The 16,715-nt window shown below is 51.0% G+C and overlaps 1 protein-coding gene across 11 annotated transcripts in view; it reads left to right on the forward strand.

Moving 5' to 3' along the window:
- Tnip1 (TNFAIP3 interacting protein 1) overlaps positions 1-16,715 on the forward strand; it is a 48,796-nt gene that overhangs the window by 17,901 nt on the left and 14,180 nt on the right. For 7 of the 11 annotated variants that reach the window (XM_075992570.1, XM_075992568.1, XM_075992567.1 and 4 more), the window contains exons 2-9: positions 2,476-2,647; positions 3,649-3,786; positions 5,188-5,288; positions 7,103-7,186; positions 9,464-9,655; positions 12,766-12,860; positions 14,013-14,136; positions 16,119-16,208. In XM_075992570.1, the coding sequence (XP_075848685.1) occupies positions 2,512-2,647; positions 3,649-3,786; positions 5,188-5,288; positions 7,103-7,186; positions 9,464-9,655; positions 12,766-12,860; positions 14,013-14,136; positions 16,119-16,208 (960 nt within the window). In that variant the 5' untranslated portion in view covers positions 2,476-2,511. The remainder of the gene's footprint in view (positions 1-2,475; positions 2,648-3,648; positions 3,787-5,187; positions 5,289-7,102; positions 7,187-9,463; positions 9,656-12,765; positions 12,861-14,012; positions 14,137-16,118; positions 16,209-16,715) is intronic. The other 4 variants (XM_075992577.1, XM_075992574.1, XM_075992575.1 and 1 more) reach the window with 2 other exon arrangements.

Raw genomic sequence — 16,715 nt, forward strand, 5'->3', positions numbered from 1 at the left:
CTCAGTCTGCTACCTTGCAGGGAGCCTGACCCCTGCTCCAGCTCTGTCTTCCCCAAAGGCCATGGTGGGGTCATTCCCTGTCCACTATGGTCGTGTTTCCTACGAACCCCTCACTTGTCAGCTCCTACATACTAGCCTGCTACCTGGCCTTGTCTGGGCATCTCTGGGAGACAGTGGCAGTGATTCCAGTTTTGATTCTAGAAGTGTTGGGCTGGCACCTCGCCACCGTGCCCAGTGATGGTGGCTGGGTTGGCTGGCTGTTTTAAACATGGGCCCATGGGAGGTGGGGTAAATTCCGAACTTCAGGCTCTAGGCCTTGGAATAGGTGGTATGTGTTGGACCTGTGCATTCGCTGCTTTCTGAAGCCCTGGCCTTGGGCTCTTCAGATAAAGCTCCTGCCTGTGTGGAGCTTTATGTACTGAGAAAGCCACACAGAGAAGAAAGTGACCAGACTGCCCCATAACAGTGACTCCGAGTCTACTGTGAACCCTGGGAAATGAGACTGGGAACCCAGGCCACCTGGAGCTACTTGCCATTCAGGGTGGCCCCAGCCTCAATTTCCCCATTTTTTGTGAACTCTGTTCCTACCCCCCTCCCCCCACCGCCGCTTCCTGTGCTGTGACAGGAATACAGAGATACGTTAAGCCTGTTTCTGCCCAGAAAGGTGTTAGGCTAGTGGACAGGTGCTGGCTCCAGCCGGGCACAGTCACGTGGTGACAAGCATGGGCGAGCAAAGGAGGACCCTCATGAGGGCTGGTGGTCTGAGTGCCCAGCTTCTACCTAGTGCTTCACCCACATCGTCTCCTTTTGCTCAAGAGCACATCAGTGTTTGCCATTCCGCAGTGTGTGCTGACCTTTTAGGTTAAAAAAAGTCCCTCCTAGCTAGCAGTGCGGGTATGTGGGCAGCTGTCCTTTGCCTCACAGGGCCCAGCAGGGAGTGGGTACCTCTGCAGTGGGTGTTCAGCTGGTGTTTGTCAACCTTGGGGTGGGGGTGGGGTGCTTGTCCAGCTTCCTTTTTTCCTTCTGGCCCAGTTGTTCTACAGCTACACCTGGTAAACGGGGCTGATGCTTATGGGGCTGTAGGTGTGGCTGTGTTTGTGGAGTCTGGTGTATAAGGCCCTGCTCCATCCCCAGCATAAGACGGCTGATGGTTCTTTACTGAAGGAAATAGCTAGAGCAGGGTTCTCTGTGGGTCATGACCCTGGAGGGGTGGGGTTGAATGACCCTTTCACGGGGGTCGCCTAAGACCATCTGAAGACACAGATATTTACATTATGATTCATAACAGTAGCAAAATTACAGTTACGAAGTAGCAACACAAATAATTTTATGGTTGGGGCTCACTAACGCATGAGGAACTGTATTAAAGGGTCATAGCATTAGGAAGGTTGAGAACCACTGAGCTAGAGACTATTTGGTGGCCTGTGTTAAGGGAGCTATGACTCCCCACCTTGTGTACCTAGACGGAGTAGGAACTATGGCCCTTCCAGGCAAAGCTCTGAATCTGATGCCCACACACTGGCCTTGCTCTCTGCCTGAAGAGTTAGGCTCAGTGGTCTCCGTTGTCGCTTTATAAAATGAGGATTGCTGGGCCCCTGGCAGAATACATCAGAGACAAACATTCAGCTAGCAAAGGATGATGAAGTCACTGTCACTAACCCTGCTGCATGCTTGTCTTTAGTGAACACTGTGGAGGTCAAAAGAGTGGTTCAGTACCCCTAAATCCTGAGTTTCCCATTCCCCATGGAAGTCTTTTGGAATTATTGCCCAGTACCCAACACCCAGACTACTACCTGGCGCCTGAACCCCAGAAGTCGTTTGAATGAATGTGAGCATGAATGAATGAAGGTTGCTTTGCTAAGCCACAGGAGTCTACAGTAATTACAGAGTGGTTTTAAATGAAATAAAGCAGATATACAACAGCTTACAGCAGGAAGTGTGCTACCCAGTGGGTAATTCTTCTGCTTGGAACTGAATGGGACAGAGTAGTCAGGACTGAAGACCAAGAAGAAAGTTAACAGTGTGTTAGAACCTAGCCAGGGTCTTTTCCTTAACTTAGAGATCATTGTTTAGGACTTACGTTTCCCCTCTAGGAGAGGAAGAGGGGCTCTCCCATCCCCATAGTGAGTTTGTGACCAAGCCATTTACTTGAGTGCTGTATATTTTGCTGGTATGTGGTAGATATTGGGAGGGGCCAAGCGGACAGACACTCAGGCCTCTCCTGACTCCTTGCCAGATTCTCTATCTCACCCAACACTTAATTTTACTACCATTGCAAATGAGCCACAGTGTGGAGCACCTGCTGAAAGGAGCGGATGCTGCTCCAGTTATACTCAGAAGGGACTGCTGACTTGAGTGTTCTGTTCTGGATCATGGGGACTCCTTTTTGGAGCTGTGGCAGACTAGAACATCATCCCCAGAAAAGATGACCTAAGGGCCTGGCCAGCCCTCTGATGTCTGCCATTGTCCCTACAGCCAGGTGGCCGTCACAGCAGGGGTTGACTTACCCTCATGGAAGGGAGAGGACCCTACCGGATCTACGACCCAGGGGGCAGCACACCTCTGGGAGAGGCATCAGCAGCTTTTGAACGCCTAGTGTTGGAGAATACCCGGCTGAAGGGACAAATACAAGGGATAAAGACGTTAGGTAAAGCAGACCGTGCCCTCCCCCTGTTGTCCCTCTTCCCCGCAGCCTGCAATGCTAGCCCCCTCACAAAGGCTGGCAGGTGCCTCTGCCCATCACGTTGCTGTCCCTGTGACCCAGTGTTAGCCCCTGGCATCTTTGTGCACTCTGTAGCCTGGTGATAGCATTCCCAGCCCTGACTTTTCCCACCCCAAAGGGTGTCCTTGAGAGACCAAGAGGGAAGCATGCATGAGGAGAAGAGCACAAGGCTCAGTTTGTGGACCTGGAGCCAGAACGGTCCCGACCTGTTGGAGAAGTAAAGTATGAGAGATGAGGAGAGCCAGTGTGCCAGGGCACCCCCAGAACCCTGGGCTTGGATGCCTGGCCAGGAGCAGAGCTGGCCCAGAGCTCAGTGCAGCAGGGCCCTTGGCTCTATTCCTCCAGCTTCTGCTCAAGCTACCCCCACTGTCCAGCCCATCCCTCCATCCTTGCCCACTCCTGACCACTGCACAGCATGCTTCTCCTTGGAGCAGGGCCATCACTCACTTCCTCTCACTCTCCTCGCACTGTGTCTGGAAGTCACTTTCTTTGTGTTCAAGCTTGGTGTGGAGGACCTAGCACCCTGGCTTTCCAAGTGCTTTTTCCCTGCTTGGCAGAAACCACTTGGGATAGCGGTGGTTGGGGGTAGGGAGGGTTTTCCTTTCTCCACCTGCAGAAGGGAGACTGAGGCCTAGAACGTAGGCAGTCCCTCAAGAACCTCTCACTTTCTGCCTGGGGGTGGGCAGATGTGGAGAGAGAGGTAGACAGGAAGAGGAGGCCAGAGGTAGGAGGTTTCTTTAGGCCCCACAGCCAGACTATTCTTATGATGGCCTGTTTTGGGGAGGGAGGCAGCATAAGTGTGGACTTATAGCTCATATAGCCATAGTGGTAATGAAGTCAGTCCATGGCCAGGTCTAGCATGGGAATGGGGAGAACCATGCACTGGGCTGGGTAAATCTGTATGCTTCTCCACCTTGTTACTCTAGGGGGACTTCTGGAAGAGTCACAGATGGAAGCGTCCAGGCTCCGACAGAAGGCGGAGGAGCTGGTCAAGGACAGTGAACTGCCGCCACCGCCACCTGCGCCTTCCTTGGGCTCTTTTGATCCCCTGACTGAGCTCACAGGTACCAAAAAAATTCAGAACCCCTGCCTTCTCGGAACCTAGACTGACGAGGCCCTGAACCCCAGAAGGCCTACCCCTCCTCATACATACCATCTTCCCGTGCACATCTTTTGGCCACAGCACCCATAGAAGGTCAGCCCTATAAGGGACCTCAGATGACCCTAGTGGCTCAACACTCCTAATGCCTGTTGTTTGTGATCCATCACAGTGGTCCCTGGCACCAAAGAAACGGCCCTAGGGCTTTATCAGGATTGATATCAGCATTGATTATTGAGTCCATAGCTGCTGTGCGCAGGCCCAGCCCCCAGGCATAGGAGCTAGACATTCTCTGCACCCCCTCATGACTTCTGTTTCATAATAAGGAAGCCTGAGGCCCAGCATGTTAACCTGGAGGTGCCAGAGCCTGTGGCACTGTTGTCAGAGGGGTATTCTAGTCCTCACTGGCCCAGTCAGTTGTTAATTCTCAGTGTCTGATTGGTGCCAGGTCCATTCCCAGTGCAATGGGGAGATGTTCACAAGGCTTCTGCAGCAGGGGCCCCCAATAGTAAGGAAGTTGAATTGCATTTGAGTCCAGGTTTTACAGTTGCTAACAGAGGCACTGACTTCCTTTCTTTAAAACAGGAGTAATACAGGGCTGCCATGAGAACACCACAGAGGGGGGCTGTAGTTCAATGGGTAGAGCGTTCACCTAGCCTGTGCAAAGCCCTGCATTTGCTCCATCTTCAGCTGGCACACCTGTAATCCTGGAGTCTGGGTTTGGTGGTCCTCCTCAGCTGCATACTGTGTTGGGGGCCAGCCTGAGTTATACGAAACCAAGTTTGAAGTCAAGCCTAAGTTATATGAGTCTCTCTCAAAACCCAAAAGAAAACACTTGGTTAACTGAAAATTCTGTCCATATCCCTGAGGTACATCTAGGGTAACAGGAAACCATGGGCACCTTGGAGTTTTCCTAAGAAGGCTGGGAAGAGGGCCTTTGCTCAGACTCTGTCCACATTACTCAGGCCCGTCATTTCACCGGACTTCTTGTCTAAAAGGGACAGCCTCCCTTTTCTCCAGATCAAGAGAGAACTCAGTGAGAGATCTTCCATTACTGTGGGCTGGGTTCAGTTTTCTTCCCATCTGGATTTCTTTTTTTTTTTTTTTTATATTTATTTATTTATTATGTATACAATGTTCTGTCTGTGTGTATGTCTGCAGGCCAGAAGAGGACACCAGACCTCATTACAGATGGTTGTGAGCCACCATGTGGTTGCTGGGAATTGAACTCAGGACCTTTGGAAGAGCAGGCAATGCTCTTAACCACTGAGCCATCTCTCCAGCCCCTTTTTTATTTATTTATTTATTTATTTATTTATTTATTATGTTCGTCTGGATTTCTTTAGTCATAGTCTTGATTTTCCAGGACAGGATGCACAGGTCCAGGTACATGCTACTGCCACCACCACCAACACCACCGAAAACTCCATGGAGAAGTCAGCACCAGCCTCTAAGACTCCATCAAATGTAAGTTACGTTTGGAGTTGTGACTGGCTGCCTGAAGCTCTTCCCACCTCACGTTAGTCCAGAGCGCTGGGAGGGGGCAGCTTACCATTTTGAAATGAAAGTTAAAGTTAATATGACCATAAGGCCCTGATCTGACGAGGAAGTTCTCTCATTTACTGATCTATGTAATGTGCTCACCAATGGGACACACACACTGCCAAGAGGCTCGGGAACCATGGCCTGCAGGCTCAGTGGAGAAGTTTAGCTTGTTGTCCTAGGGCAGTTCCTTGAGGAGCCTTCAGATGGTGAAGAGAAAAGAGCCTTTTCCAAGGTCATGTCTGGGGAGGTCTTCTCTAGCAGGGCTGAGACCACATGGGGTCATGGTGGCTGTGACTAGTGACCACCTGGGCTGGCTTCTCCCATCTGTCTTACACCATCTCAGGACAGGAGAAGCTGGATAATCTCTGCCGGTCAAGAGGGTTTGGGGGTTTTTATTTTGTTTTGTGGGGGTTTTGGTGTGTGTGTGTGTGTGTGTGTGTGTGTGTGTGTGTGTGTACGTAAGTACTGTATGCAGGAGGGGAGTGTATGCCAGTGTGTGCAGTGAGGACAGAGGAGGAGGACATCACATCAGGTGACCTGTTTTACTACTCTCTTCCTTACCCCCGTAAGTCTCTTCAGTGAACATTTTCAGATAGCCGGCTGGCCACCAAGCTCCAGTGATCCTCCTGTCTCTGTCCAATCCAGTGCTGAGGTTACAGTATACGGATGCCCAGACATGTTTTTTACGTGGGTTCTGGGGAATCCAAGCATAGGTCTTCTGCTGGTGTAGCAAAGGCTCTACCCACTGAGCTATCTCCGCAGCCCGTGGTCAGGTTTAAGGGAACCAAATGCAGGTTCGGATGGACTATCGGCCTATTGTGATTGAACAACCAGTGAAGTCTGCGGTATGACCGCAACCATAGGATAGCGGTATGAAAAAATAAAAGATTTGGCTAGCCGCCACCTCGGTTTGGGGTGCATCCTGAGACGCTTTCTGCATTGTCGACCCATCCTGGGGGTTCTCAGGTCGGTTCTCTCCTGGAGACCTCTGGGGCTGGGTTCACACGGGCAGTGTTGGACCTTGGCTGTATTGGCTGCTGTCACCCAGGAGTGAGCTAGAGACACTTAGCCTAGGAGATGGATTGGTTGCTTTGGCAGAATCTGCCATCTTGTGCAGAGTCACGCCATGTGTGTTAGCTGACTCCACGCACTTGGTCTTCTCATCTGTCCAAAGAGAATGTGAGCCTCCCGGCCGCTCCATGAGTGGCTCTGAAGAATAAGCTCATGAAACATTTTAAAATGTAGAATCCTTGAGCCAGTGCAGTGGTTGCCTATCAAGTCTGAGCTCAGAAACCTCGGTTCTATCTTCAGAACCCACAGGGAAGAAAGAAGCAACTCCCCAAACTTGTTCTCTGACCTCCACACATGTGCTGTGGCATCAGCACGTGCGCACACACACACACACACACACACACTCGTGTACACACACACCCTCCCCCTCTGCCTACACAAGCTCACACCAGTGAGCAAATAAATAAGTAATAGTGGTTCAAGGTCAGCTCTCCCCACACCCCTTTCACAGATAAAGTAATGGCCATGGAGGGGAGGGATAGAATATGACCTCAGATCACAAGGTGGGTGATGACGGTTGTGTGGAGTCCTGGGTGATTTCATGTGAATGGTGTGTGACTGGTCGTCTCTGGGAACTCTAAATGTTTGCCCTTCTGTCCCCTCACTGTTCTTCATTGGGGGTAGGTTATTTCTTTTGGGAGGCCCCTAACTCCCTTTTTGCACAGGGCACCTCTTCTGACTTTGAAGTGGTCCCCACTGAGGAGCAGAATTCTCCACCCCAAACTGGCAGCCCTCCTAGGAACATGATGGTGAGCACAGGCAAGCCCCCTGAGCACGTCCTCCGCTTTCCTTTCTGTCATCTGCCCCCTGCATGACAGGCGCTGGGGCCACTCAGATCCCTTGGGTCCCCTGGAGTTACATGGGGGACACAGAGGGGCTAGAGCATGGGATGCTTCTCGTTCTCATATGCAAATCCCCTGCTGGTAACTTCCCCGACTTGGGGCACACATACCCCACTGTTGTGAAAGCCTGGGCCATTTGCCAGCCCTGCTGGCCTCTGGGCCAATCACCTTTCTATCAGTTATGATGACTCAGCCATTTGGGTCTGTACGCTCGAAGCCTGGGGGTGTGGAAAGGGTCTGACTGGTGCTTGTGGTGGTGGTGGGAGTAATTTACCCTTTTGTGCAGGTCCTTGACTCCTCCCAGGAGCTGGTGGGTTGGAGGTTAAACTTTCTGTCCATGTGTGGGGTGCACACACTCCTCCAGCTTCACAGGGGCTGCTCATATCCCCAGTCCTGCCGTGCAGTGCTTACCACCTTGGTCCCAACCGTGCAGTCCTTCTGTTCTTTATTAAAATGCCAGACTTCTTGGAGAGCTATTGTGACGGATCTGGAAGATTTGTCAGAGACCTTACATTCCTTCCTCCTCCTCATCCCTCCCTTCCTTCTTATATAATGTTTGCTTTATTCTGTTTTGTTTGTGTGTGAGAGAGAGGTCTCCCTCTGTAGCCCAAAACTCAGTGCCAGCCTCTTGCCTCATCCCTAAGTCCTTGTGCTGACAGACATGCCCACTGTAGACTGTAGTCTTAAATCGCTGCTCTGCCAGTGCTCCATGACCTCACCTTCACTGCTGCTGCGGTCTCTACCACCTCGAGTCCTGAGGGCTTGAATGACTGGTGTGCTTCTGCTCACCCACAAACAGAGATGGGCATTTAGCCTTTAATGCTGAAAGAATCATTCTGTCAGCCAGTGCTGAATGTGAGGCAGGACCTCCGTGTTTCATCTCCTGGGACCTTATGTCTCTTGTCCTGTTCAGTCCCTGAGGACTCAGACACACTGAGGAGGCAAGATTCCCTTGTTCAGAAAGGTTTCACCATGTGACCACGGGCCAGTAACTTATCTCTTGAGGTAAAAGTCCCTGTGTAAGTCAGTCTGTCTTGCCTGTGCCACGTCAGAAATACACCAGCTCCTGCTGGTAGCTTGTGGGCTAGTTGGAGAAATTTAAGAGCACTTTGAGCCTTCAGAGAACAGCCTTGGTCCTTTGTGGGAAGACGTGGTGGGGAAGGGATGAAGAATTAGAGAGTGGTACCACCTTTCTTAGAACATGGTGCAGACAAGGTGACAAGGAGTGGGCTGAGCATCCAATCCAGTTGCCACAGAGCTCAGTAGCAAGTCACAGAGCCCTGCATTACAGTCGGAAAACCCCGTTTGTAGGGCTGGCCCTGCCACAGACTGACTGGGTAGTTGTGAACAAGTTCTCTGTCACTGTTTTTCACTGTCCCAGCCTGAACCCCGAGGTCCCTGTGGCTCTGCTCTCTGATTCCCTGAAGTGTTGCAGGAGGTCTGTTGTGTGAGTCTCTGAAGTATTTGTGGGGAGGGGGTCTGGAGGAGCAGAAGTGTGAGAGCATTTGGGGTAGATGATCAGGATATATAGAAATGAGGCCTATAAAACCCTGGGGTCTGGCACAGGGGCTTGGGCAGGAGAAGGTTGGGAGGCCAGGACTGATACAGCGGGAAGGAAATGGTTATGCCTGATTGGGCATAATCAGAGTAGTGACTTCAGTAGGAATGTTCTCGAGAGAGTGGAGAGAGCCGTACTCAACTGTTCTGCCTGGGCTGCTCTCTCCTAAAATACTGCACTATGTTGGGGTTCTTTGGCATATTGTAGCTGTGATTCTTAGGGTCAGATGGTATTTCATCCACTCCCAGGGAGACCCTCACCCCCCACCACCACCACATGGAAATGGGGTGTGTACAGCGAGGGACTCCCTCTGTGCAATGAAGGAGGGAAGTGATATCCACACACTGCTGAGACAATGCCCAGCCTGGGGGAGGGTAAACCGACTACCCTCAGGCACTCACTCAGTAAGACTCAAAGCGTAGGAGGAAGATGGCTCTGGTGCTGTTAGGCCAGTAAGTGGCCTGGAAGTTCTAGGTCCTGCCCTGTGAGTCAGCTCCAGATAAGGAACCTGTGCAACTGGAAAATTTCCCTGGGCTAAGCAGAGGCCACAGGGGAAACTGAGTCATGAGGAATGGGGAAGCAGTGGGAGAATTGGCCTGGTAAAGATCATCCCCTTGCTCCCACAGGAGCTGGGGCCCCCACCCCCAGAAGACAGCAACCTCATGCTCCACCTGCAGCGCCTGGAGACCACCCTGAGCGTGTGTGCTGAGGAACCTGACCACAGCCAGCTCTTCACCCACCTGGGCCGCATGGCCCTTGAGTTCAACAGATTGGCCTCCAAGGTGCATAAGAATGAGCAGCGCACGGCCATCCTGCAGGTGAGGCAGGCCAGCGCCCCTCCCCCACCCTTTGGGGGTAGGAGATTAACTATGGGGACATTGGAGGGCTGGATTCTAGGCCTCCTTGGGCCCCTTATTCACACTGGTGACTGCAGTAAGGAAGTTGTGGGAAAGTGTGTGAAAAAAGAAGGAAATGAGGAAATAGGAGGTGGGCCTTGCAGATTCACAATGGGAGCCCTGAGGGGTGTGGCCTGGCCAGCTGGGTATGGCCTGGTTTGTTCTTGTTTCTTGGGTTTTTTTGTTGTTGTTTTGAGACAGGGTCTTACTGTATATCCCCAGCTGGCCTAGAATTTACTGTATAGACCAGTCTGGCCTTAAATTGAGAGATCTGCTTGCCTCTGCCACCTGAACTCACACTGTGGCTTGCTTTACTGTCACTGAAACTCTCTGTATGTTCTGTCCCCTGCAGTGAGAGCCGTTCATAGAACCCCTTCCCAGATAGGCAAACAGCACTCAAAAAATGTTTGTTTTTTTTTTAAACCCCAAGGTCACCCAGCTGGTAAATGATGGAGTGATCTTAGAACCTCAAAACCTCAATTCTTATATTCTATTTTGTTTTCTTGCCTTTTGGTTGTTTTTTTTTTTTTTTTTTTTTTTGGCAGTCTCACTCTTAGCCCAGGCTGGCCTGGAACTCACTCTAACTCATGCTGGTCTCAGACTCACAGCATCCTCCTACCTCAGCCACTTAAGTGTGGGAATTCCAGATGTCAGCCACCCCACCCAGCTTTAATCTGTCATATTTTAAAACTCATACCCTTAGCCCACCCTCCCTCCTCACCTTCTTTCTCAAATCGCTCTCAAAAGGCTTCCTGTGTGTGTTGTGTGTGAGGGGTGGTCAGATTGCTTTGCTCGGCCAGGTCAGGCTCTGGAGTTATGTTGCCCTTGGTTCTTCATTACTGAATGGTCTTGGACAAGTCCCTAATCTCTGTCCTACCAGGAAAGAGCTAAGCAGTGTCCCCTCCTGGGACAATTACATCAGAGGAGGCCCTTGTGCAGTCTAGAACCCAGTACTAGGAGAGGTCACTGTCCGCTCACCCACACTGGACAGGCCATCTTAACTTGGAGGGCTTTTCAGGTAACTGTGGTCCACTTAACAATTAATTGGTGACCATTGCAAAGATGGTAAAAATAAGGCTGCTGGAGGCCCTGCTCAGGGATTGAGCACCCCTTCCTGTGGGCAGAGCCCTCACCTGAAGGCTCCCCTCTCCTGGGTAGACCCACCACCTTCTGTGCCAGTTGGCATCGATGAAAGGAGGGGATCTACCCTCTGTATTTGAGCAGCTGAGGTCTCGGCTGGCTATATGACAAGGGATATCCTCTTATTGGAGACTGGAGAAGCAATGGAAATGTGTGGTGGAGGGCCTGGGGTCTAGGCTGGGCGAGGAAACCTCTTTGAGAGGCCACCGAGGCTTTGGGGTTTCCAAGCTGAGCTCTGTGAAAGAAAACCTAACACAGTACGGGGCTGAGATCATTCTGAGCATCAACTTTTGGCACTCAGATGGGGGATGTGTGCTGGCCCCTGATACCCACCAGCCTCTTACATTGGTCTCCTGCTTATTCCCTTCTTGGCTCTAACAGTACCAACAGTTCTATCTTTTTAGATAGTTGATTTGCTTAGTCTGTACTCACAGCTGAGTGTTGTCTTCACAAAGGCAGCATACTCACCATGGTACCCTGGTGCCTGGCACTTCATCCACAGTTGGTGAAAGAATGAGCAAGCCAGGTGTGGAAGCTCACACCCGTAATGCCAGCTCTAGGGGCCGAGGCAGGAGAATCTCAAGTTCAAGGTCATTCTGGGCTACTTAGCTAGATCCTGTCTCAAAAACAAAAACCAAAAAACAAAGTTGGAGAGATACTTAGCAGTTTAGAGCAATGGCTGCTCTTGCAGAGGACCTGGTTTGGTAACCAGCACCCACGCTGCATCCATCTCACATCTCTAGCTCTAGTTCCAGGGGATCTGACGCCCTCTTCTGGCCTCTGTGGGCACTGTGCACATATGGTGCACAGCATACATGCAGGCAAAATACCTATATACATAATTTTTTTAAAAAGCAAATCAATCTTTAAAACAAATAATGGACAAGCTCACAGGTGTGCTCGTAGACTCTCTGATGGAGGGTGGTGACTTTGTACCCAGGGCATTTACCTAGAGGCCCCAAAAACAGCCCTCTGTCCTGGAATGGCAATGTAACAAATGAGGTGTCATTGTGGCCTTCCCTCAGAGACAGGAGCAGTACATTCTGTTCCCTGGAGTCCCCACCCAGGGACATAGCAACTCCCTGTTTCTCGGCCTCTGGGTGGAGGAAGCTGAATCCAGTTCCTCCTCATTCTCTCTCTGATTTGTTTCTTGGCTCACTCAACGAACATTGCAGGCTTGCACCTGTAATCTCAGCACTTAGGAGGCCGAGGCAAGAAGATTGCTGGGAGTTCAGTGCCAAGATGTAGTGAGTTTCAGGCCCGGCCGTATTACAGGATGAGGCCTTGCCTAAAAAAGAAAAAGTCATACATATTTTTTGAGATCAAATATGGCACAGGGCCCTCCGTTAGGCACTGAAGAAACCAATAACAAGCTTTCTGTTTTCTCAACCTTCAGCCCACAGTGTCCAACACCTGCAGTGCAAGGCTGCCCTTCCATCCATCCAGGACTGTCTTATGCTGGTCAGAAAGGGGGCCAGCAGTTCTGAAGTCTCCCTGGTGACACGGGTGACATGGCACAACTTCTCTTGTATTCTGTAGTAGGAATTCATTCTTTCCATACCATTGCTCTAGTGGATATAAGATGTCCACCCTAGTTCGAAAAAGACCAGAGAAGTGAGCCAGGGAGTGTTGCCAAGGACGAGCAGTCTAGACAGGGAGATCTATGCAGGGAAGAGAGGGAATTTCACTGTGAGGACCAGGACCCCAGTGCATCCTCACTGCTGGCTCCAATGGAAGAGAAGCCTAGTGGCCTGGCTCCCAGCTATCCTGCCAATCAAAGGGATATAGTATCTGGTCCTGCCTGGGCTGGCTGCAGCTCCAGATCCTTGTGTCAGCCTGCCTCAGGATATGCACCCTCTTAACCCCCACCTGTCTACCAATCTGTCCTACAGACCTTGTGTGAGCAGCTGCGCCAGGAGAATGAGGCCCTAAAGGCCAAGCTGGACAAGGGCTTGGAACAGCGGGATCAGGCTGCTGAGAGACTGCGGTAAGTGCAGGCCACCTTGAGACTGGAACAGGAGGAATAGAGCAGGAGGAATAGATAATGTGACTCACTGGTTCCTGGAACGAGGCCACTTCTTAGAGCTCTGTTCTGACAGCAGATCTCTTGGCCCTTCTCCTTGGCGGTCTGGGATTTTTCCCTTGTGTTTTGTTTACCTTGGGAGGGGATGTAAACAGCTTTGAGAGCTGTCCTCCCCTGGGGAAAACTGCTTAGATTAGTGTAGGATCTGGCTCAGGACTGTCCTGCCCCCTGGTGGTCATTATTCCCTGCTCCCATTTTTCTGGAATCTTTGGAAGTCCCTCACTGCACTCAGGCCTGTGGGAAAGCATGGGTGTCCAGCCTCTCTGGCTTTGACAAGACTGAGTTGGTATGTCTTAGGTGAACCATAGGGTCTGCCCATCACCAAGGATTGCTGTGACCACAATGTAGGAGGCCTGGGGAAACAGGAATTTGTGAATGCTGGATCTCAAAGGGCCTTTGCCCTTAGATCGTACAGACTAGCCCACATTGTGTGAGGCGAAGCAGGCCTGGAGAGAGGCGGGCTTCCTAAGGGTCTCACTACAAGGACTTAACCGTTCACTAGCAGCAGTTCCTGCTCTCTGTGGTTCTGGGTAACGGTGCTGGGTTATCTGCTGGACGAGTGACTCTGTATTAGAACCAGTACTTGCTACTCTGTGTTTCCTCTTGGCCACTGTGGCCACAGGGCCATTTTGCATCATTGAGCCTTGGTTTACATTTGGATGGCCTGGTGGTTGGGGCTTTAGAGCCATACTCCATTACTCATGGAGGACGTGGATAATGTCAAGGACTAGGATGCCCAGGGTGAAGGACAGATGAGTGAGTGAGAAGGCAAAAGCCTTCTCCCAAGGGCTTATGGGTAAGAAGGCAGGAATTCAAGTCCTTGTTGAATAACCTGGGGAAAAGCCATTTGACGCCATGGTATCCCTGTAGTTAAGTAGAAGATGAGGGAGTGTGTCCATGCAGGGAAACTGCACGCTCTCAGGGGGCTCACGGGTGCCCTTTTTGTCTCAGCACACTTCCCAGAACACTGCAGTGCCTGTGACAGTAGGTCCTTGGCTGTGAAGGCCCCCTAACCCAGAGCTGACATTGTGACGTCTCCACTTCTCTCTTATCCAGGGAGGAAAACATGGAGCTTAAGAAGCTGTTGATGGACAGCAGCTGCAAAGAGGGCCTCTGTATGCAGCCCAGCTCCCCAAAGACAGAAGGTGCTGGCAAGAAGGGCATAGCCGGACAGCAGCAGGTACGTGTCAGGAAGTTCTTGTATCCCAGGCTTCTCAGACCCAGGATCTGCTTACCTCCTCAGTCAGAGTGAGCTCTCCTCTTCCTACACACAGTTCCAGCGGCAGAAGGTTCTAGTTGATAAACCATGTTTCCTAGCTCAACATCCGCTTCTGTGGTATGACCACTTTTTGGCCTTTTGTTCTGCTTTCATTCCCTGTGGAATGTCCCATTCCCTAAGACACATGCTCAGAATTATTGGCCGTCATGTGGCTCTGTGACCCTTCCACTGGCTGCTTCTCTTGCTTGCTAGCTCGGATTATCCAACTGCTGCTCATGGGAGTTGGGGTTCAGTATTTTGCTCATTCTGGGTACTAGCACCTTAATGCATTTTGTCAAGGTTTGTGTGTGTCTGTCTGTCTGTCTCTCTCTTTCTGTCTGTCTCCCTGTCTCTCTCCTCCCAAAAGTCAATGTAGCATATCAGACATTCCAAGGAGAACTGAGATGTCAGACTGAGCAGGGTCCTATGGGGTTCTTGTTAAGCTTGTGAGATTGTACCTTTGAGCCTGTGCATGGAAAGGAAGATGCTGGTAGTATCGTTATGGTCTGAGGATGCCACAGCACTGACCTCCCACCTCCAGACCCAGTCTTGCCACACAGCAAAGTCCCAAGTGTCCCTTGCTCCACTTTCACCAGTCCCCCAATCTCCTCTCACCCATTCTCTAACAGAACATCTCCCCCTCTTGCAGCATATGCCCTAATGCTAACTTTATACTGTGTAAGGTAGTAATTATCTCGGTCACTCACTGCTCGTCACTGGATAGAGATGTACTTTCCCCAGGACTTGCAAAGCCATAAGCTCATTCAGGCGCTTCTGCCTGAAAGGATGCCTCATCTCTGGCAGGAGTCTTGGAAAGGTCATGTGCCATCATGTAATAAAGATTCTTCCATCATCTCTCAAGCAAACATGGGTTTGGCCAGCTAAACAGCAAAGCCTCTCCACCCCCATCTCTTACTAGCACTCTGCCCCCATTTTCATTTTTTAAAGTATGATCACACTATGTAGCCATGGTTGGTCTGGAACTCACCGTGTAGACTAGCCTGGCCACCAGCTCACAGAGCTCCTCTTGCCTCTGCTGGGATTAAAGATATATGCCACATCACCTAGCCTTTAGCTGTTGCTTTTAACAGTAGATTTGGAAACAGGAGTGCCTCTGTCTGCAAAGGTAAGGGAGCCCAGCACCCTCCAGGAGACAGTGGGCTTCCTGGGGGCAGGCATCTCTGCCCTTTCTCAGGGACTGCCATACCAAATACACCTTTTCCTTTCCAGGTGTTGTGGTATGCTTACAGGGCATAGCCTGTAGGGGGCACTAGAGGCCCATAAACTCTGCTTCCACTCTGCCCAGCCTGTGATAGATAGGGAACAGAATGTGAGAGTAGGGACAGCATGACTGCAGGGCAGATCGGCCTCACTGGGCGGGCTCCAGTCAATGGGGCTCGTGCAGACCCCGTAGTCTGCTCTCACACTGAGGGCCATGGTCACAGTCGCTGCATCTGCACTCCACCTGGTCTGTGCTTGTCACCTCAAAACTTACTAGTTGTTTAACTTCAAAATATTTTATTTTGAGCTAATTTAAACTTATACAGAAATGAGTTCTGGTCCCATACTCCCTCTGGCTTCCCTGACCAGCTTATGTTACCAGAGAACCACTTTACCAACAGTCTTACATAACTATGGCTCAGTTACCAAAGCAGGAATTACATTGTCCTTCCAACACTTCAGATGCCACACATCCTTCACCCTTGTCCTTCCTTTGTTCTAGAACAGAATCCAGATCACACATGGCCTTCAGTTGTCACAGCTCCATAGTCTCTTCATGCCTGTGACATTGCTCAGCTGTTCCTTGTTTTCATTACCTTGACACTTTTGAGTTCTGCTTGCCAGTTGTTTTGCAGAATAGAATTAGATTGTGGTCTATTAGAAGGTTTTCTCTGTTTCCTCAGGCCGGTGTGATGGCAGGTAAAGTCCCTGAGGTGGGGGTCTTGGGTACAGCCGAGAAGAAGGTGAAGATACTGGAACAGCAACGCATGGAGGTAGGTGGCTGGACAGGGTGGTCAGTGAGCACCCTTCTGCCCTCTTGGGACCAGAGGGATGAAGGCTCCGCTTGGCTCTCTGATTCCCACTGGTCCCAGGTCATCTTAGAGAGTTATAATGGAAACCATTGGACTGTCTGTCCATGGGAAAGGTCTCTCTTGATCCACCACAGCGATCACTGAGGATACTGTACTTGTGGTGCAGCCTGAACTTGTTTGGGGAGCTTAGGGGGCTGGAGAGATGGCTCTTCAGTAGGAGTGCATACTGCTCTTGCAGAGAACCTGCGGTTCAGTTCCCAGCACCCTCACAGGGCAGCTCACAACTGCCTGTAACTCTGCCTCCAGAGAGTCTGACCCCCTGTTCTGGTCTCACCCACACTCAAGTGTACAAACCCACATACAAGCGCGTGCATGTATACATATAAGTTAAAGGAGCCGGGCGGTGGTGGCGCACGCCTTTAATCCCAGCACTCGGGAGGCAGAGGCAGGCGGATCTCTGGGAGTTCG

The sequence above is a fragment of the Microtus pennsylvanicus genome, chromosome 11 (assembly GCF_037038515.1).
Source record: "Microtus pennsylvanicus isolate mMicPen1 chromosome 11, mMicPen1.hap1, whole genome shotgun sequence".
In the NCBI taxonomy this organism is placed as follows: domain Eukaryota; kingdom Metazoa; phylum Chordata; class Mammalia; order Rodentia; family Cricetidae; genus Microtus; species Microtus pennsylvanicus.